The sequence below is a fragment of the Harpia harpyja genome, chromosome 21 (assembly GCF_026419915.1).
Source record: "Harpia harpyja isolate bHarHar1 chromosome 21, bHarHar1 primary haplotype, whole genome shotgun sequence".
Classification (NCBI taxonomy): Eukaryota; Metazoa; Chordata; class Aves; order Accipitriformes; family Accipitridae; genus Harpia; species Harpia harpyja.
Window position 1 is genome coordinate 18426307 of NC_068960.1, and position 20850 is coordinate 18447156.

The 20850-nt window shown below is 48.6% G+C and overlaps 1 protein-coding gene across 5 annotated transcripts in view; it reads left to right on the forward strand.

Annotated features, from left to right (window-relative positions):
* Positions 1 to 20850, forward strand: part of LOC128134850 (syntaxin-binding protein 4-like) — a 47529-nt gene that overhangs the window by 19049 nt on the left and 7630 nt on the right. For all 5 annotated transcript variants that reach the window (XR_008232854.1, XM_052773037.1, XM_052773041.1 and 2 more), the window contains exons 5-13: positions 656 to 730; positions 7761 to 7846; positions 8644 to 8764; positions 11984 to 12125; positions 12314 to 12420; positions 12851 to 13004; positions 14472 to 14544; positions 17358 to 17455; positions 19876 to 19972. Coding sequence is in view for 4 of the 5 variants with exons in the window: in XM_052773037.1 (XP_052628997.1) it covers positions 656 to 730; positions 7761 to 7846; positions 8644 to 8764; positions 11984 to 12125; positions 12314 to 12420; positions 12851 to 13004; positions 14472 to 14544; positions 17358 to 17455; positions 19876 to 19972 (953 nt within the window). In the remaining variant the exon portion in view is untranslated. The remainder of the gene's footprint in view (positions 1 to 655; positions 731 to 7760; positions 7847 to 8643; positions 8765 to 11983; positions 12126 to 12313; positions 12421 to 12850; positions 13005 to 14471; positions 14545 to 17357; positions 17456 to 19875; positions 19973 to 20850) is intronic.

The following is a 20850-nucleotide window of genomic DNA, read 5'->3' on the forward strand; positions in this document are numbered from 1 at the left end:
AGCCCCTCAGCTCCCTGCCAAGGAAATAATTAACTGATCCAGAGGAGTGCCACACTTTTGGGGGACCCCTTTTCCATTAAATGTGGTGCTAGCCCGCTGGCTGCCTTGCATTCCTGCATGGCATGCTTAGGCTGGATGGATCCTAGGGAAGCAGCACAAGGAGCTTCTCCTGCTCCCAGGCCCCCAGGCTGGCTGGGTTTGGTGAAGGAGTTCCCCGAGGACATCTCTGCAGCTGCAGGGAGGCTGCGTCTGGCTCCCAGCATGCTGGCCTGACTCCCACGAGGATGCGTGTATTTTGAACTGGAAAGCGGTCGTCCCCAAGATGGAAACTTCCCGAGGGACGAGATGTGCTGGGAGGTATTTGCTCACCACCTCCTGCATCTTCTGGGTCTGCTTTGTTATCAGGGACTTCTAATTTATTGCAGAAGTGGGAAAATCAGGCTACGACTTGGCTGCCCTCTGGCCCTGCTGCCGGGGCAGGAAACAGGGGTGTTCCACAGGCATCCAGCCGAAAAAGGTCACTTCGTTGCTGATGGGGTTTGCCCAGGCTATGGGTCTCTGCCCAGTTTGCTGTGAGCTTTGATACATGGCTGGACAAACTCGGTGGAGCATCACTGCGAGCTGGCATTGACGTGTTGCGGTCCTTGTCTCACAGGGCTGTGGACATCCTGAGGACAGCATCAGCCACCAGCCACATGCACCTTCTTATAGCCCGCGATGACGATGCCAGGTAAGGGGTGTCATCTCATGTTGGGAAGGGGGATCCCATCAGCACTGTAACTGGACTGCTTTTGAGCTAACCAGGCTTAAAGCCCATGGTGAAGACCGAGGTGGCCAAGGGTCTCTGATAACTGTACGCTGGTGGGAATGTGCTAGAGCTGTAATGGGAAGTAAAGCAAAGCTGGTGGCTCCCAGCTGCAGACCTGGCTGCAGCCTAGCCTGCGCTGGGTCTGTGGGGCATCCTGGCATGGAGCAGATTTCTGCAGGTGTTTCCCCAGTGAGGACCAGGGCAGCTCCAGCCTTGGCTGTAGGGTGGCACGGGCTCCTTCACCTCTGCCGCGCAGTGCTGGGCTGCCTACGGCTTATCACGTCCTGCACAGAGCTTTGGATGAAGACATAGAGGGACAGCAAGATCTTCCCTTTCCTTTCCAGTTGGACATATTGAGTTAAGGTCTTCCTTCCCCAGAGGATTCCTCCTTCTCAGGGAGGATGAGCGGTTTCTCCCTGAAAGCTCTCCCCTCGCCACTCCCTGGAAAACCTTGCTTTCTCTAGAGAGGCTTGGAGGATTCAAAAGGAGAAGGACAGAGTTCAGTTTTTGTCTTGGCTGGATTTAAGCTGTGTGGGGCAATGATGGTGTCATGAGAGAGGGCAGAGTTGTGGAAACCGAGGTATGGGATTAGTGGGGTCCTTTGCTCGCATCCCCTGGGAGATCCAGCGCAATGTGCCAGAGCATCCTCTGCCTGTCGAATAGAAACAGGTCTGGAAACTTGAGGTGCACCAGGAACCACCGAAATGAGAGTGGGTTTAGGCAGAGCGCGGTCATGGGCAAGAAGGCTGGTGGCGCCAAGGCTTTGCACTGCGTGTGGGTGGCTGAAGATCAACAGAGTCATTTGCTCAACGTACCCGCGTTCCGTTAGCGTCAGAGATGATGGTTTAATTCCTTATCCATCAGCAGCTGGGGAGTGTTACTGCCTTAGCAGAATAGTGAGAGTGCTGTAATGACAGGGATGAGACTAATTTTGACACAGTAATACACTGGTGGAAGAATTATTTGCTATTAATGACGGACTGCTTTTTACCTCCGCTCTTCCGGTGAATATAACATCTCAAATTATTATATTAACTGCAAGTCCTTCAGCGGCTGCTGAGGAAGCAGTGGGTGAAGCGAGCAGGTCAGCAGAACTCGACTTGAGATTTTGAGCCTCTTTTGCTCAGAGTAAGGATGCACTTCTGTGCCGTAGCAGTCCCCTGCGCTTGCCTTAGGGGAGGGGAAGTGGCCGTGGACATCTCGCACTGTGCCCTCTGGGTGGCTCTTGCCGGGGCTGGTTCCCAGCAGGAGGGATGGGTTCCCACAGCTAAGCAGCTCACTGTGCCCATCAAGCAGGTTTTCTGCTTTCACCCATGCTTATCTGTTCCAAGCTGTTTGGGCATCTCGATGTGGCTCCTAATATCTTAAATTGCAGCAGATGTTTCTTAAAACATACGCACGCGTGGCTTTGTCGGCAGCTCCAGCTCCTTCGTGCATCTGTTGGCAGTCCCCAATCGCCCTGCGAAGGAGCTGCTGGAAAACCAACTGTGGGAGACTGGGAGGGCAATGAAATTTTAAGCAATTTATTTGGCCTCTGTTTGCTCTTGGTTATCTGTTAAATCTGCAAAAGGTTAGCCAGTGGGAGAGTGGGGAAGTAATCAGTTTATTTATTTTTTTTTAAAAGATTTGCAGAGATTTCACTTACATAATCATCTCCCAAACTGTTTAATACAGGAATACACATCTCCAGGATTAAGGGCTGTGGAAACAGAGAAAGGATTTTTCTGCTTTTGACTTTTTTTTTTTCCTTAGTTTTGTCTGTATTTTATTGATGCCCTATTATCTTTTAAGTCTGTCCTCAAGCATGGGTGAGCAGACAGCCCTCCGCCTGGGTTGAAACGGGCTCTCTGACTTCCCAGGGACCACCAGCTCTGGAGGTGATACCCACGGAGATGCTGCGCCGTGAACTCCCACGAGTCCAGGGCAGCTTTGCACCTTCCCACTGCCCAGCAAAGTGGCTCACGAGACATGAAAGCTGAAGGAAGACACAGGGAGGAGTGTAATTCAGTGTATTTGCAGATACTCGCATGCAGGTCGTCTTCCTAAACCCTGAGCATACAAGGCGTGCTGGAGGAGGAAACGTAATGGCTCTGGGTTTGGAAGACAATCCAACCCGCCTGCCAATTTTCCCAATGACTCAGCTGAGTAGCATTTTGTTGTGGTTGCCTTCGGGTGAATTTGACTCATAAACGCTATTATTTGTCCCTGGAGTTAATTATAGGCCCAAATTACCTGTGCTCTTAATAGAACTCAGTCCTGGCATGTATAAGATGCATGTTTTCAGCCTGTCGCATCAGACGTGCTGCAGAAAGTGGCAGTAATGCTAGGGCTTAAAGCAGAAAATTCAGATTTAGAGCTGGACACGCTGGGTTTGGATGATGGTTGGATCTGATTTTTGTCTGTGCTCATCTTTATCTAATGAGGATAATTTTACTGCATACGTATAATTATTGTTTATTCATCCTCAGCCTGAAAGTTACAATAGTTCCTTGCTTCTAAGCGTTGCACAGATATCATCCTGGTCTTTCAAGTTTACCACTGTGAGAAAGCCAGTTTATGCCGCACCTCCTAGTACTCGCATGATAAAATGCTAAATACATTGCATCTCCACATGATATGCACAGTCATCTCGGTGAAAATGGGTTATTGTATAAATAGGGCTTGCACAACAAGCAGTAAGGGAAGTAGTCTGCTCTTCTGCAAGTGCACAACCAATAACCAGGAATGAGCAGAGAGACTGTTGCTGGAGTTCATGCCCAGCCTGGTGCGAATGCAAGGTAATCCCTTTCTTCTTGCAAGCCCTGCGTGACAGCGACGTGTCAGCCCACGGGTTTGTTCCTCTGAGCACTTGGTGCTAAACTGGAAGGCAGTGCTGGGGCTGACTCCAGCAAGCCTGGGGTGTCCCACGGCCATTGGCTGCTCTTTGGGGAAAAACACATGTCCTTTAACACAGAAGCAGAGAGGCAGCTGTGCATGTCACCACTTCCTAGGCATTAATGGAAAAGCAAAGCCCTGCAGCAGCGTGATGTGCTGCCCTGCGCAGCCAGTGCGGGAGGGCTCACAGCTCAGGATGTGCTGGCTCTGTGCAGTTCTGTCCCCGGCAGGACTCTGCCAGGATGGACTTGAGCTCCGTGCCGGAGCTGCTCCTCCAGAGCATCATCCCGCCTGGAGAGCGGTGGAAATGCTGCAGCTGCTGTGAGCTGGGTGTGAGAAAATCTGCTTTTGTGATGCTTTTGCAGTGCTTTGGGTTCACGGTTCCCACTGACCTGCAGGCTTTGGGGTTTTTTTGAGACAAGCTATTAATTTATCTGCTGTCACAGGCTCCTCCTTCTCCCCCAGCTGTGGTGCAGAGCTGAGGTTTCCAGACGCTGTGCTCTCACATAACCTTTGATGTAGGATTCACCCTTTGTTCTCCCAAGAACAAAAGGGCAGGACAAAAAGGTATTATGAGATAAACCAACAATATTCTGCAGGAAGATTGACCCCCAGCTGCTTAATCTGTAGCAAAGTCGGCCTACAGCTGGCTGCTGCTGGCAAACCCCATTATCCCACTCCACGCTGTGGGGCTGGCTGAAGGCTGTGTGGGTCCCAGCTCTGTTACAGGGATCCTCCAGACCTCAGATGTCTACAGCTGAATGAAAAAGAGCTGGAGAAGGGATTGTTAAAATGAACTTTCCACCTAATAAAATGCCATGATTTTTTTTTAAATAAAGCTGGGCATTTTAGTCCTGCAAGCACCTGACAATTCTGAATGTTTTAGTAAGGGTCAAATTTTAAATATTAAAGACATCTTCTGAAGTCTCTTGGTGTCTGAAAGCACAAAGCAAGACCTGTTGGCATTCCTTCAGCGTACATGTTCATTAATCGGCAATGTTTGGGCATCTGCCTGCTTGCAAATTCCTTCAAATACAGCACTGAGCACAAAATTAATTCTCGGGAGATTGACACCAGAAAGTGTATTGCTTGCTGCTGGGGTAAGCATATGCTTCAAGTTAGTCATGTGTTTATGTCCTTGGTGGAACTGGGGCTTGCAATATTGACCAACAAAGCAGGAGCTGGGACAGTGGCATGTGACGTAACATTTAGTCACATCGTCCCTACAGCAAACGGCTGGGCTGGACCCGGGGCTTGCAGAACAACCCTGGGCTCAGAGCTTGTTGTTCAGGCTCCTGAGCAAATAATGATAAATACTCCTTTGTGGATGAACTTAACGACATAAAATTAACAACAACAAAGAATGCTCGTCATACCTGCCCTTGCTTATAACAGAGTTTGACAGCATGGATTGGTGATTGGGTTTGCATTGTTTAGCAGGGTTTAAAGAGCATAAGAGCTGCCAGACTAGTTGCATTTGCATTGACTAAGAGTTTTTTAGCCATTGTTTTAAGTTCATAACCTGTTCTGTGCTCTGATGGATTATTATCTGAGGAAAATGTAACAATAGATGACCACAGAAACACCCAGCCCAAAACAAAAACCCAACTGCTGATGGCTTGGTAACCACTGGAAATAATATGTTAGCTTCCAGCATGGTAGACCTGCCATTGCAATACGTCAGGGAGGGACAACGCCATCAGTGCATGAGTTACCAGTGCAATGGGAGTGTGAATCACCTATAGAAATAGAGGCTTTACTGGGAAGTTGGCAAAATTCTGCTGAGGTAAGATCCATCCAAGGCTTAACCCAGGGAACCAAAGAACACCAAAGCACTGTCCTACTGCTATAGGATCTAAGCTGTCCTTCCACTTTCTCAGTGCTTTTACATATATTTCAGTGTCTAACGCTATGTTAGAACAGTTTTGTGGAAGGGGGGTTTCTGAACAAAGTAGTTGTCTTTTTTTAAGGTCATGGGTTTAGTTGATAAAGACAATAGTGTTGAGGCAAAGTATTGGGATTCACCAAGGCATTCCACTAAGTATTGTGTGACACTTGGATTTAAAATTAGCATTAAATGGAATGAATAAGGCATACATTTGATGGCAATATTAGATAAGGCAGGCACTGGTCTTTGAAGTTTCTTAATGAGCTGGTTGTTAATGGGAAGATGTAAATTACTGAGAGCATTTCCAGCAGGAACCTAAGGAGCTGATGATTCATTCATCATTTAATATTGTTGACTCTAATCTAGCCAATAATATATAACATCTGTCCCGGTAAAGTATGCAGATGACACAATGTCTGCTTGTGTGTAAGAGCAGTCTCCTCGCTGAGGAAACTTTGCTGTGGCTTGTTTCCTACGGATTTATGTCTTGAGCTTGTCTGACTGTCAAGTCTGAGAGCTAGCCACTCATAACCAGGCTTTTCCTGTGGCTATAGCATCAAAAAGCCGCCTTCCCATGGGGATTCCCTCATGCCTTCAAAGTCGACATCTAATGTTGTTACTGTGGCCACAGAAACAATAGTTTCAGGGTCTCTCCCCATTGCCCGGCTGCTTATTTAATGACACATGTAAGAAAATAGTCATCCTTGAGGCTCTTCTCTCTGCCAGAAGGCTGGATTGATCAGGTAGTTTGGGGTTATGAAGGGAGAGGACCACACAGTTGTGGAGGGACAGCGTGCTCCTGGGAGCAAAGAGCCAGCGTGGCAGGGATGGGCACAGGAGACTGATGCGTGAACGTGGCATCCCCGTCCTGTGCCTCCTCATCCAAAAGGATGCGAGAGGCTCATGACAGCTCAAGGAAGGGTTACAGAAATCATGCAGGAGCTGGTAAACATGGTTAATGGTGGTTCTTAATGGGGTTTAAAAACTCAATATGTTAACACCTGGCAAAAGGAAGGTCACGAAGCAATTCACCTGTTGTGTACAGGTAGTTACAGCTCATCAAGGACTCAACACACTGCGATAGTTATATGGTGGTCAAACTCAGCCGAGAAGAAAAGCAATAATGAAGGCACTTGGGCACCAAGCCAGCTTTCCAGGGGATGTTTTGGATGAGATTGCCTTGCGGAGAAGTCATACAGGAAGCAGGGGGGTTTACCTCAAGACAAAGGGATCACGCTAAATGTGGGCTGCCATTCCTCCCTGCTCTTGAATTCACCAACAAGCCTTTCTGATCTTGATATCTGTAAAGTTAGCATGTGCCTGCTGGTTCAGCATCTTCAGCCATGAAGTGCTGGGAAGAGTACAGAAGCCTGCGCTAACCCAGCACGCTTTATGCGTGCAGGTCTTTGTTAAGGTCTTGTGCTCCAGGAGTTTATCCTGTGATGTTCATGGAGGATATCACCATGGATAGATTCAGAGAGTGGGATGCTTCTTTTGCATATGCTCCAGAAGCAATCTCCTGTCTTTACCCCACCAAGAGCTAGCAGGAGCTGCCTTCTGTCTAGGAAAGGAGGAGAAAAAACAGAGAATAATCTACATTTAACTATTCTGGAAGTAGTCACAAATAGGCCAAGCATTTTTGTTTTATGTTTGCATAGTTCCAGCTCCTTCTGACAGTCTAACTTGTGTGGTGTGTTAGCAAAACTTCTGAGCATTATAGCAGGGGGTGAAATTATTCCAGCTGATTCCCAAGGAGGGTCCATGCGGCGGGGTGCAAGGCAGGGGTGCAAGGCAGGGGTGCAAGGCAGGGCTCCTGTGTTCATCTGCCATCTCTCAGACAGGACAGTCCCCAGCATCAGTGCCTGTCCATACGTCCCTTTCTGGCTCCTCTTGCCCATGTTCACCCTGAACACTTTCCAGGGTGGGGAAGGAGCACACTGAAGCTCCAGCCCATCACAGGAAAGCTGCACTGCCATGAGATTGATTATTGGCCTTAAGCTTTGCACAACCTCTTGAAACCAGGGAGGGTTACCCTTATGCATGGGGAAGCTCTGCCTGCTCCCCATTGCTGGAGGGAATCGGCCCTATAGACGTGGTAGTAAGTCACTGCCATCAGAGGCACCGTTGTCATATAATCAGGTGGGGAATAGTTTTGAGCAGTAGCTGACTATACTGTGTTTTTCTTTCCAGGAGAGAGTTCTCTGAGCTTCTGGAGAAGTTCGGCTCCCAGAGCAATACGGGCTCAGCACGGAGCTCGCCAGTCCTGCATGGTGGCAGTGAGTAGCTCAGCATGCCGTTGGAGGGGGAGAGCAAAAGCACCTCTCTCTGCTGAGAGTTTTCTTTATCCCAGTCTTATTTTGGCAGAGTTTTGATTGGATTTGTGTAGGTGTTTGGGTGGAGATTTGAAGGAAGAGTAGTCCTGCTCATCCTTATTGCAAGCGCTTAGTGTGTCCCCGGGTGCAGAGCAGCAGGCACGGCCGGTCCTGCCTGCACGGAGCAAGCACAAAGTGAGGCAGCAAGCCAGCCTCCACAGGTGAACTAGAGAAAATTGAGTTGGGGTCATAACTGCTTCCCAGATGCCCAGACTTGGCTTAACTGACGTGCTGGGCAGGTAACCCCAGCAATACCCATCTCCGTAGGTGCAGCTTTCTACTATGGAATTCAAAGCATTTCAGGAATCGTTCATTCAATGATCATTATTTTTCATTTGCAAATGGGAAATGTTTAATGAGATGCAACGAGGTTAACCTAAGCGAGGTGCCAGCACATCAAATCACATGTGAATGGGGAAAGAAGCTGTCCCTCTGGCTTGGCATCCCACCAGAAGGCTGCCAACCCTTCCCCTATGGCAGAGGTATGTAGGGCTGGCAGAGGGGTGACGGCCCCACGCTGGAATTGTGCCAAGGAGCCTTGATGTTTCCTCTCCATGAGTGATATACTGATGTCTTTAACTACCATGTGGTTTTCCCCAAAAAGCTAGGAAAACGATGTCAGCTCTCAGCAGTAGAGAAGGGGAGGAGGGTGATGCTGGAGTATTTGTGTTCCCTAGGCTGACTCTGACTTTGCTGTTCAGGTCGATACCTGGAAAGTACATCCTCGGGCTCCTCCTCGCGCTCCCAGAGCCCGCTGCTGCTGAGCCCTGCCAATTCCCAAGGCCCCTGCATCGGGAACCCAGCGCACCCCCCTCACGCACTGTACGTACAGGTCGCACGGGGCTGTGTCATGTCATGAAGATATCGCCGAATGTCTAATACTGTCTTAGGGGTAGATCCAGTAAATAATTCCAGTGCTTGAAGAATGGCTTTGTTCATCCTTCTGTTCTCTATACTGTTGTATCACCACAATGGCTAGGAGACCACAGCATCTTCTAGAAGTCCTTGTCACAGTGGCATCTTGACTGTTCCTAGGAAGCCTGTGCCCAAGAGCTGAAAAACTTCCCTGTTGAGGCAGTCAATATGTCTGCAATATGGTTAACCATGCAACTGCTCCTCTTCCTTCCCTCTGAAACCTGGGGATAAGCCGTGGCTTACAGCCTGCACATCACCTCTATAAACCATGTCATGAGCGGAGTGTTTCTGCAAGGCCAGTGGTGCTTTTGGAAGGTGTTTCAGGAGCTTGTTTTCTATTGCCCTGCTTCTGGCATGTTGCCATGCTTCTGGCATGTTGCCATTGTGCAACAAGAGCGCAAGCACTGCCCTCTTGATACAAACACGCCTGACGCCCTTTGCTTTGGTGTCAACAGCGGTTGCCTACAGACACTGCATCCTTTTGTCTCCAGAGCATCTCCTGGAGCGTGTGTTTTCATGTGGTCATCTGTCCCTTTCATATTTCGCAGGGTCAGAGGTTTGGACAGGCAGAGCTTGTTTTTCTGCAGAGTCTCATCTCCAGGGTGCTCGGGGTTGCCCTTCTCAAGAGGGACAGCTCGAAGGGTGTTAACAGTCATGGAATTGGGACCATTCGTCCCCAGGGCTTGCAGCTTCTCTTCCTTTGCCAGCATAAACAAGCCAAGTCGCTGGTAAAGAGAATCAGCCCTCACTGCAGAACCAGTAAATCCTCTTGCTAAATACCAGCTTATTAGGGATTTGCAGAGGACAAATATTTGGCACCAGAGGTTTAAGCTGCTTGCATGGAGTGAGAGACCCTTACAGAGGAGAGGCCAGCTCATCTACTTGGCAGCTGGTTTGGACAAACTAGACAATCCTTGCTCTGCTGTTAACCCACTCCAGGCTGTGATATAGGCTAGAGGGGACCTGGTTTGGTGGCCTCCTTGCTCAGCGCTGCCATGCTGTGGCATGTTCTGCTTGTCTCTGTGCTGGTGCCAGGCCCCAGTGGTCTTCTCCCAGGAGCAGCATGAGCCATTTGAAATCATGGACCATTGATTGCAGCTGAAGATTGGTGGTCAGCTGCAGAGATGTAATTTGGGCCACAGGTCTTTTCAGGCATGTGGCTGCCATCCCTTCTGCTCACCGCAGGTTGTCCCCAAGCTGTGGCCTCTCATCATGGTGTCATCTGAGGTCCTGCCACCCCATTGAGCAACAGGACTCAGATATGATTGAGTCTCACCACAGATAGCATCTGATATTTTGACTTGAACAGAGGGTTTTAATGCTACATTTTGTGACATTGTTTTCCTAAAATATTTCTTAGAGCGATGTTTTTTCATAAGACTAAGATGCATGCTTCATGAATGCAGTCCCTTTCCTCCGCAAAGCCAGCTGGCTCTCCCGGGGGCCCACCGACAGTTTGGGGGGTGCTGGCAGCACGCTGCTCTGTCACTGGGACTTCTGACCGCTGAGGATGGCATCACTGGGGAGCACAGGGCGGTTACGTGCTAGTGTCACTGTGAGGCATGGGATGCACAGCTGTCATTGAGTCTTAAGTTAAGACATAGAAGGACCAGAAACCATAGACCGTTTGGGGAGTGGCTGCTCTGGAAATAAACTGAAAAGGAGAAAAGCCAGCTGCACCCAGCCCATTAGGAGGAGAAGGCTTGCTGACCCTTAAATCCCACCAAATCCTTCCTCAAAACCTCCCTGTTGCAATGCTGCCCACCGGCCCATGGGTGGTCAGTGAACTCTCTGCCCCCACAAACATTCACTGCAATTGCTAAACCTCCCTCCTGGCATGGAGCTGCCCACTGTGGCCTGGTCTTGGTGGCCTGTTGGGTCCTGTCTAGCAGGCAGCTCTTTGAGGGTAGGGTCCTGTCTTGGTTTTGGCTGGGATGGAGTTAATTGTCTTTCTAGTAGCCAGTATAGTGTTATGTTTTGGATTCTGTATGAGAAGAATGTTGATAACACATTGATGTTTTCAGTTGTTGCTAAGTAGTTTTTATACTAAGTCAAGGATTTTTCAGCTTCTCATGTCCAGCCAGCAAGAAGGCTGGAGGGGCACAAGAAGTTGGGAGGGGACACAGCCAGGACAGCTGACCCAAACTGGCCAAAGGGGTATTCCAGACCATGTGACATCATGACCAGTATATAAACTGGGGGGAGTTGGCCTGGGGGGGGATCACTGCTCAGGAACTAACTGGGTATCGGTCGGCAAGTGGTGAGCAATTGCATTGTACATCACTTGTTTTGTATATTCCAATCCTTTTTTTATTATTATTGTCATTTTAGTATTGTTATCATCATTAGTTTCTTCCTTTCTGTTCTATTAAACTGTTCTCATCTCAATCCATAAGTTTTCCCTTTTTCTTTCTGATTCTCTCCCCCATCCCACTGGGTGGGGGGAAGAGAGTGAGTGGCTGTGTGGTGCTTAGTAGCTGGTTGGGATTAAACCATGACAGGTCCAACCTTATTACTGCTCCATTTGCAGTACATCCTTGACTGGGCGAGTCATCTGTACCACTGCCCCAGAAGTGAACCACAGTGTGGTGGGTATTGCTATAAAGGTACTTAAGGGCTCATTTCTTAGGGCATCTTGAAAGATTTTGAGTCCAAATGTCTGTTAAGACATAGTCAGCTGTGTATCCTGAGCTTTGCTTTGACATTTGCTAAAGGCTGCTTAATAGTTGACCAATCTGTAAATTGCTGTCTGATGATTTAGCTGGATCTAAACATTAACCACATCGATCCTTTGTGTGCTTTTGGCTATAAAAAACAAGAGTGCCAAATACATTCTGGTTAAACCTTTAGTTTCTTCCCTATTTTCTAAATGCAAATGAGTATTCCCCAAGCATTTGGGATTATGCAAGCCAGTCATCTTCATAATGCTGAACAATGTCTGCTGAGAAACAGGAGTCCTCACCTCCTCTTTCCAAGGTTGGGTGGAAGAAAAGATACAGAGGCAGAAAATGTTGGGAGAAGTTAGAAGGATCATGCATGGAAAGAAAACCAGGCAGAGTTTATTCAGTGACATGGGAAAATAACCCAGATCACCTTGAGTCACCTGCTAACATCTCTCCCTTGCAGCTACTCCACTGAATCAGGAATCCAGAGCATTTCTATAGCAAAATCCTCCGGCTTAGGGCTGACAATCAGTGGTGGATCCAACAGGTCTGATGGCCCCATGATTTATGTTCAAGAGCTTATGCCAGATGGTGACTGTTACAAGGTAAGTCAGCGTGAAGACCCTCAGTGACTTTGCAATGGGGACCTCTCCTAGAGGCTGTAGCTGTTCTGAAGCAGCTTTTCTAAGAAATAATGCATTGCATGGACTAATGAGGATTTGTGTTGCAGGAGAAGGCTTTGGGCAGAGAGACATTCCTTTCCAATGCTGTGACTTTCTCCCTCTTTGTTTAGGATGGTCGGCTCCGACCTGGTGACCAACTAATTGCTATCAATAAAGATTCTTTGGTGGGCAGCACACATGAAGAGGCCAGAAAAATAATTGCAAAAGCCAAATTCAGGTAGGCATATAACATATTTCCTGTCATCATCATGGTGCTGTTGAGTCTTAGGCAGAAACCCTTCATGTCATACCAATGTTTGGCTTCAAGAAGCATGAGGCTTCTTATTAAATGATGCTTCAAGATGGTCCTGACAGGTTGTCGTATAAGGAAGTCTTGAATACATGGATCATCCTGAAATGTAATCCAGATCTTCCTAATGTTCTGGTCCTCATGAATATCCCCTTTCACTGCCCAGCAGAGTTCTGCAACAGAACTGAAGTTCAAACAAGCAGCACAGCTGGTGGAGATTCAGCTACACTTGTGCAGGCTACATGGGCTTAAGTGAGATTTTCCTGGAGAAAGAACCACAAGCATGGAAGTTCTGCAAATTTGTGCTTTTTTTGTTGTTGTTGTTAATAAAATGTTCTGTATTTGTGGTTTGTTTAAGACATGAGGGAAACACAGAAGTGGCCTTTATTCCTGGAAGGGGACGGTTACATCCTGGACTGTCAGTTCATAACAACATCCCATCGCCACCTCCAAAGGCTGTGGGAAACGGTCTGAGTTCCTCCAGACTGAAGGTCCATGTGAGGTCCCCAGAGGTAGGTTGAAGTTCATATCTAAGACCACAGATGTCTGTCTTTGATCAGAAAACTCCTCTTTAGGGACTCCATGGCAGTCCTTCTGGATGGTGGAAAGCCTGCAATGCTGATGTATGTAGCCCTGCTTTACAGCCAGGTATTTTAAATCTGAAATATTGTTTCTTCTGTCTTGGGTTTGAGACAGCGAAGGATCTGTGGAGGTAATGAGAGGAGTTTCATCTCCAGGGCCTGCATTCAGACCTGTTTCAGAAGTCTCAGGTTTTAAAAAAACAAACCCCTTCTGTGGATAGCAACCTGCATCTCATTCAATACCAGTCATAGAGCTGGAAGGGATCTCAGGAGTCGGTTTGATCTCGTCTCCTACCCAAAGGCAGGAACAACTCTTTATTCTTAAAGACCTCTGATGAGGATGAATCCACAGCATTCCTAAGCAGCCCATTTCTGTTCTTCACTAGTCTAATGATAAGCCAGGCTCATTCTTCCTGTGAAGCCTTGCTCCATGCTCTGTTTGCAGAGACAAGTGCTCAAGCTGTGCGTGGTGAGACGGGGTTTAACCACACAACCTTCACGGTAATTTAGGTCTGTGGCTGGATTCTGTACATTTGTCACTCCTCTCCTGGACTGATGCAATGCCGGGTGTATCTTCTGCCCTCTTCCACATAAACTGCCTTTAGAAAAGGCCGACTGGATGTTCCTTTCATACAAACATCATTCACAAAAGGTCTTTCCTTCCAGACCCTGTGGAGACATAGACTTGCAAGAATGTCATATATAATTTGCCTTTGGGTGTACCAGACTGGAGGAGGCGTGCTTATGAAAGTCAGCCTTAGCCCATATACATATAGCTGAGTAGTATAGTTAGATCCTTCATCACCAGCAGAAGGTGTGCTTGTGCAGTGTTGTGCACCTATATAAAATTACATTGCTGGCTGGAATTTAATTCCTCATTTCTTCACTTTGCTGCTAAAATATGGAACTTTTAATGAAGTCTGGGCTTCCATGCTAGGGAAAGCATGCTCAGGCACCTCTGCTACCTGTCCGTATGCCCTCAGCACCAGTCCTGTGCCCCTCTCTGCATGTACGTTCCCAGCTATGGAAGCACTGCCTCGGCGGTCAAGACCTCACTGGTGGGTTAGATGCAGAGCTTTAGGGAGAACTTCTATGGAGAAACCATACAAGGTCAAATTAATCCTCAGCTCTCAATCACGGTTACAGTAATGACAAACTCATTTTTCTGTGTGTGACTAGAGATTTTGAGATGGCTCAGGAACATGCCTGTGCGAAGTGCTCCCAGAGAAATCCTTTGAGTCTCTTTTGGCCCATCAGCACAAGAGGTGTATGTGGTGCCTTTGCTCTTTATGGGCCAGATGGGTTGCTTTCTCTTGAACACCTCTATCTTCTGCTCTTCATTTACACCAACAGATTCTGCTTAGGAACTGTCTGTGCCGTTTTGTCTTGTTTTTCTAGAATAGACGTGAAAATCATTTTCCTGTGCCTTCTTTGTCACCGGACATTTGCCCACCAGAGCTTACAGTCTCAGGTAAGAGTTCCGCTAAATTGTTTTCTTTGTGTGGGTGACAAACACAGCCTTGGCTCCTCGGTGCTGAGGATGATGAAATTAATTTTGATCAGTGTTTATACTGCTGTAGTGGAATCTGATGGGGTGATAATGAGACTCAGCCTGCTAGGAGAGAGGGAAGGTAGCAGCTTGGCTTACTCAACAGGTAGTAATTATGTCCATGTCTGTCCATAGTAGCAAAATACTTTACTAAAGCTTTCAGAGAATTCATAAGACACAACTTTTTCCATTCTCAGCCTGTGGTTCATTTGCTGCAGTGTCTTTGCCCACATGCAAAGATCATGTCAGACTTGCATGCAGCAGGTCTCATTGCAGGCATGCAATGGGAACGGGTGGTCCTCAGAGACACTGTATAAAAAAAGGTCAATTAATGATAGCTGTAATGTATGCAGCAACCCTGGGCATTATACAGGCATTTAAGGATGCCCTCAGTTGGTCAAACTGGGAAATTGCTTATAGATGTGGTTAAGTCAGATTTCTCTCTACATCCAAGCTTCACTTTTTGCTTACTTTTCCAAGCTGTGTTTTCTCTCCATGCTCTGAGTCTGCTACTGAGTGCTTACCTTTTGTGGGAGAGACCTACTCTGTTCACCTGATAGGATGGCAGCAATGGGGGATGAAGTCCAATAGCCGTGCAGCTTCACAGATCCCTTAGGAATTGCAGGAAACCTCAATAATCTCCATGATCCAGTGTCCAGTGAGATGACCTGCAGCAAGATACCCCATGTCCCTATGATATGAAGGTTATTCCTGTCCCGAGGAAAAGACGGGCTTTCCCTAGCGAGTCCCTAGCAAGCGCTGCCCATCATTCTCGCGCCCTCAAGTCCGACGGCACTTCCTTCCCCATGCGCTGCCGAGGCACTGGCCCCACTTGCAAATCTCTGTGCTGTGTTGCAATTTCCATCTGGAAGGCTAAGAGCGAGCATTGCAAGGTAAATTGTGTTTAGTCTATACCTGAGATTAGTGGGAGAGACAGGGAGCAGACAGTGCTGGGCTGGGCGTGCATCAGTACTCTGCTCCCAGGGATGCCTGTCTCACCTTGGGCAAGATCAGCAGGCTTCAGCCTTCTCCTTCCATGCTCTGCGCTGCAGAGACCCTGGGACAGGGACTGCCCTTGTTCTGTCCTCCCTACCCCGAGCATCCTGCAGCCAGAGCTCCTGGTGACAGGGAGCAAAGCCCTGGGTCATGTAGGCAATCCAGCAAACAGCAATGACCTAATCACTTCCTGACTTAGCTAGGGGATTTTATTACATGCAGTTTTTTTAATGTGAAATGCTGAGAAGGCTTTGTGTCAGTGTTGTCATCCATGAAAACAGACAACTGGCTTTGAAAGAGCAGCAGCCAGGCTTGGAGCCTGGGCCAGTGACTGCGTCTCTCTGGGTGCCTGATGGATGCCCTGGATATCTCCGTGTTGAGAGCTGACAGCAAAGCCACGTGGAGCTAATCCTGATTAGTCATGCGTCGAAGGGTAACAGCTCTGCCCTTGAACTTTGCAGAGTAAAGTGGTGGTGGCCAATCCAGCAAACCCATTTATTACCTCTTGCTGCTTCCCAGCTGCTAGCGTTAGCAGAGCAGATGAATACCCAGATTAGGAGGATTACGCTTGTGCAGCACCTCCACTGCTTCTCGCTGCCTTCTCCTTGCACCTGGTCTCTGCCCCGACTGTCGTTCAGGAGAAGCGGTGTTACTCGTCAAGATGGGGCTTCCCGTGATGTTAATCAGATCACAGGCAGGCGAAAGAAATTGCTTGCTGGGCAAATCCTGTACCACTGGCATGAGAAGGAATTTTGTCACCAACCCAGGCTGATAGTTTGAGGGCGAGCAGGGGCAGGCAGCTGGCCAGGCAGGCAGGCAGCAGGGCTGCAGGCACAGCAGTCCTGCACCTTTCTGGAGTCTGGCAGAGGAGCTCCAGAGTGGGTAACACCTTCTGCAGCCCTTTTCCCAAGGAATGTCATGGTTTCTTATGGACAAGGGTTAATCATAATGTAAAGGTGGGGTTCCCTCCAGGGACGGAGGAGCCCAAGTGGCAGGGCATGGCAGCAGGGTTTGCGCTCTGTTCCATTTCAGCTCTGGAGGCAGTGGCGGTAAGGATGAGCCAGCTGTCAGCAGCTGGCTCTTCTGATCTCATGACAGCTTTTCACCAGCAAAGCAGCTGCTGTTTCTGCCTCTTCTCCCTCTGTGCATGCCTTGCAATGCAAGTGGCTTCTTCTACTCAAAAAATGCTGCTGCCCAACTGAGGGAAAAGGGTTCAAGGCGTTTTGCAGTCTTGGGGAGGGAAAAAGTCTTGCACCAGTGTTCTTCCACATCTCTTTTAATCTGTTGATTCCTTTTTCCATGGGTATTTTGAAAGCCAAGGCTTCATTTTATAAAATGTTGGGTTTCAGTTTTGCTTAATCAATTAGAGAAGACAAGAGCCAGGCAGATATTTCCCCCCACCCAGATCACCATAACTACAGACCCCAAGACTCCACAGAAACTTGTGATTGAAAATTTCCAAAGTGCTATTTTTGCAGTCCTAGGTCCTTGGATGAAACATCCCATTTTAAACCATGCAGAAGCCCAGTTTCAGTAAAGGTTTGCCCCAGTATCAAATCTTTTCAACAGTGGCCTAGTTCAGCCTTCCAGGACCGGATTTAGTAAATCCCAGTCTTTGATTTTTGGCCTGCTGCACACACATTATATTTCATGCAACAAGAGTTCTGAATTTTGCTTTGCAGGCATCTCTTTCCTGTACTCAAGTGCTCTTCCGTTAACATTTCTTTTTGGTTTTCCAGCACCTGCTTCGGCATCTAATCATAAAGCAGCTTCAGGCACCAAACCAAAAGTAGCACTGGATCCCCATATCCGGCTCAAGGATGGGAAATTGGAACTGGTAAGCAGAAAAGCAGAACGGGTCCCTCTCCCCAAAGCAAGGTGTCATCTCAATCCTCTCTGCGGTGTGCAATGCACACAATAGTCCACTGGTGTGATACCTCCTTGCTTCCAGCTGCCACATTATTGGCAAACACGATAAGCTCACATGACTCCTTGTATTGCTTTTCTGTGAAAGAACCGATAGAGACATTTCAGCTTTGCTTCTTGCACCAATGTCGCACTCAGGCATGGGAGTACTGGGCCAGGTACTAGCATGGGGCTCACTATGTCACTTGTTTTTTGGAAGGATTAAAAAATGCAAACCTGAATAGAGTCAAAGAGAAACAGCCTCCCTGTTTGCACAGAATAAAGCTAAAGCGCTTGATCAGTGCTCTAATCTACACATGCAGCATCCTCCGCCAAACAGCCTGCTCCAGCCTAATTCTCCTTCACTTCCCTAGGATACTGACTGGGCTGTGTTGGGAACAGCAATAGCCCAGGCGATGTGGAGTGCAGAGCCAGCTGCGGTGCTCAGAACACTGCTTTCCTTACTAGCATCACACCGCTCACATGCTACAATTAATTAATCTGTTTTTTGAGATAGAGGCATAAGAGTCAGCCACCAAACTGTATTTATTACCAAGAGCCTGGAAAAAAAAAAAAAAAGCATTCCCAACTCTTCAGTGGAGTTTGCTGGAGGTTGGGTCCAGCCTTTAAAGGTAAAAAGGGAGAAGAGGGCATAGTGAAACATCCTGAAGGGGCATTTAAACACACCTTGGCTCACCTTGGCTATTTCTCAATGCTCCAGGGAGCTCCAGAAGTCTCCTCCTGGCAGAGGAGATGTAATCTCCTCCCTTGGATGTAATGCATTTGGCTCAGGGCTGTAGGTGCAGGCAGCTGCCCTCCAAACTTTCCAGTGCTGCTGTCGCTGCTGGGGCGACCTCGGGCAGCCCGGTGTGGGCGAGGGAAGGCTGAAATACAAGATATCTCACCGAGGATCCAGCCAGAACCGCTGCCCCTTTCATCATTTTATGGAAAATACATTCCACGGGCACCATCAAAAGGCAGGGAGCGGAGCTTCCCATTTGCTCACCAAGACCCCGGTAAAGAGCAGAGGCCATGCTCCTACTCTGGTTTGGGGGTGCATGTCCCCCCCGGTACTGCTGGCATTAAGGGGTGGGGGGGGGGAATGCAGCCCCTTCTGCAGGGCTGGGGGGACACCAATGGGCCCGATGGCACGAGCAGCTGCTGCCACCCGACGGCAGCCGCAGCGCTCCCCCTTTTGCTGCTCTCGCCTCCCGGGCGCGCAAACCACGCAAGCAGGAACTTTTCTTCTAAGCCTGCATAATTCTCCTAAAGCAGGATTTAGGACTGCATTTTCGCAGCGACCTCTGCTCGTCGTGGGTATAAAAGCAGCTCTTCTTTGGTGGGAGGAGTGGGGACGCTTGGCTTTCTCTTTTAAAAGCCAGTGTTATGAGCAGGCAGCTGCAGCAGTGCCAGGGGCAGGACATGCACGCCAACCGGCACGCGTCTCCGATGGTTTTGGGGTGGCCCACGCCAGATGCCGACATCTGCAGATTGAGGATCAGGGCATCCCGAAGCCCGGGAGCCAGCAGCACTGCCTTGTGCAGGGCTGGCAGGCAGAGGAGCGGGAGGTGGGACTCAAATGGGCCTCGCGGGCAGCACGTGAGAGCAGACGGGTCCTGGGGGCTTGCTGGTGACAGAAACGTGAGCAAGGACTCGTCTCCAGCCCCTTTCCAGGGGACTATGCGGGAGGTACTGCACATGCATGAGCAAGAGTGACGGGTGCAGCCTGGGACAGGGGGGTGTTTAACATGGGCTCTTTCCCAGAGTCTGCTGAGCTTGACTTTTAAAAGCTTTTCCTTGCTGCTGCCAGCAGCAAAGTGGGGTTTGCACAGGTTTATCTGCTTCTGTGTGGCACCCTGGGGTTGAATTGATAAATATCAGTAGAAGACAGGGCATCAGGCGTAATGAGAGAGCAAAAGGTGCAATGAAGAAGCAAAATGTTTGAATGTCTCCTGTTGCCATGAGAAATACTTTTATCTTTTCGGTTCCAAACGCAATTCCTGGGCAGTAAGAGAAAGAGGAGAGGCTGAGCTCTTGGCAACTGGGCCTTGCTACAGCTCCACTGGCTTTCGATAAAGCTCCTGACAGTTTGTCATAGCTGTAAATCTGCTTGCAGTCTGTATAAAATGTTCTTGGAGGGATGTGAACGTGTCCCTGTCTTCAGGAACAGACATTTCGGTACATGTGTAGAAAAGGACAGACTGGAAATCCAGCCCAAGCCCACTCCTTTGGGAGATGCTGCCTGTCTCACTTCCATGAGAAAACCCAGCACCAAGCATCTTCCCAGCACCTACTTCAAAGAGTTGCTTTTCCAGTATTTTTCTTTTTAAAGGCTCCTTGTTTCTGCTCAAGGTTCTGCAGTATCTTGGTCTGGATGTGAGCGAGGAGAAGAAGAGGCAGTTACGGCAAAGTTTGACCACAGACTCGCAGGGGACGGTGGCCTATGGAGGTGAGCGGGCAGCTCTGCGCGTGACGGGCTTTTTAATTTTTGTGTAGCTTTGCTGGAGGCTAAGAAAGGAGAGGGGCATCTGCTGAAAGGTGGCAGGTAAGATACCCGGCTGGGTATTGATGTAGCCTAAAACAGCTATGAAAAGTCACAAATACAAAAGAAGGTGTTTGATAGAAGCGTATGTAAAATGAAAATACAAGAAAGTCAGTGCGAGGGCTCACTTTCCTTAACACCCAGCTTGCCAAGCAAGAGCTGGCCAGAGGACACGCAGAAAATAAAAGCCTGCTCCACTTTCTGTGACCTGCCAGAGCATATCTGGCCTGCAGGGTCTGCTCTCCAGAAGTTTTTTCACAAAAATTCAGAGCCATCAGCAATGTCCCCACCAGCAGTAATGTCCCCACCAGACAGAACAGCCTTGCAAAGCACAACACCTCTTGGATGGTCATTTTTGTGCAAAGCGAGTGATGGGATACAGAACCATGCACCTCTCCTAAGAGTGACTGCCTTCGTAGTTGGTGGCAATAGAAATAAGGATGATTAGGGGTATTTGGCAAATGCCCTGGTAGTGAAGATGGCTGCTCTTGCGGTAAAGGCTCCGATTCCTGCTGCAGCCCCGGGCTTAGGACTGGAGGGGCTGGGACCCCGGTGCAGCCTCCCCTCCGCTGCGCCAGCTCCCGTCTGTCCCACGCAGCCCCTCGCACCGTGCTTTTCTCCAGGTCTGAAAGCAAAATGAATCTGGTGTTTCAGACTTGTCACTTTAACACCTTTTCTAAGTGCTGAAGTCATCGAGTTGTTTTTTGTTTAAATCAGCAACATGAGAAATGTCAGCAGGCAGGCAGGTGCCTTTTGTCAGAGAAATGTGGTTTTGGCTTAAAATT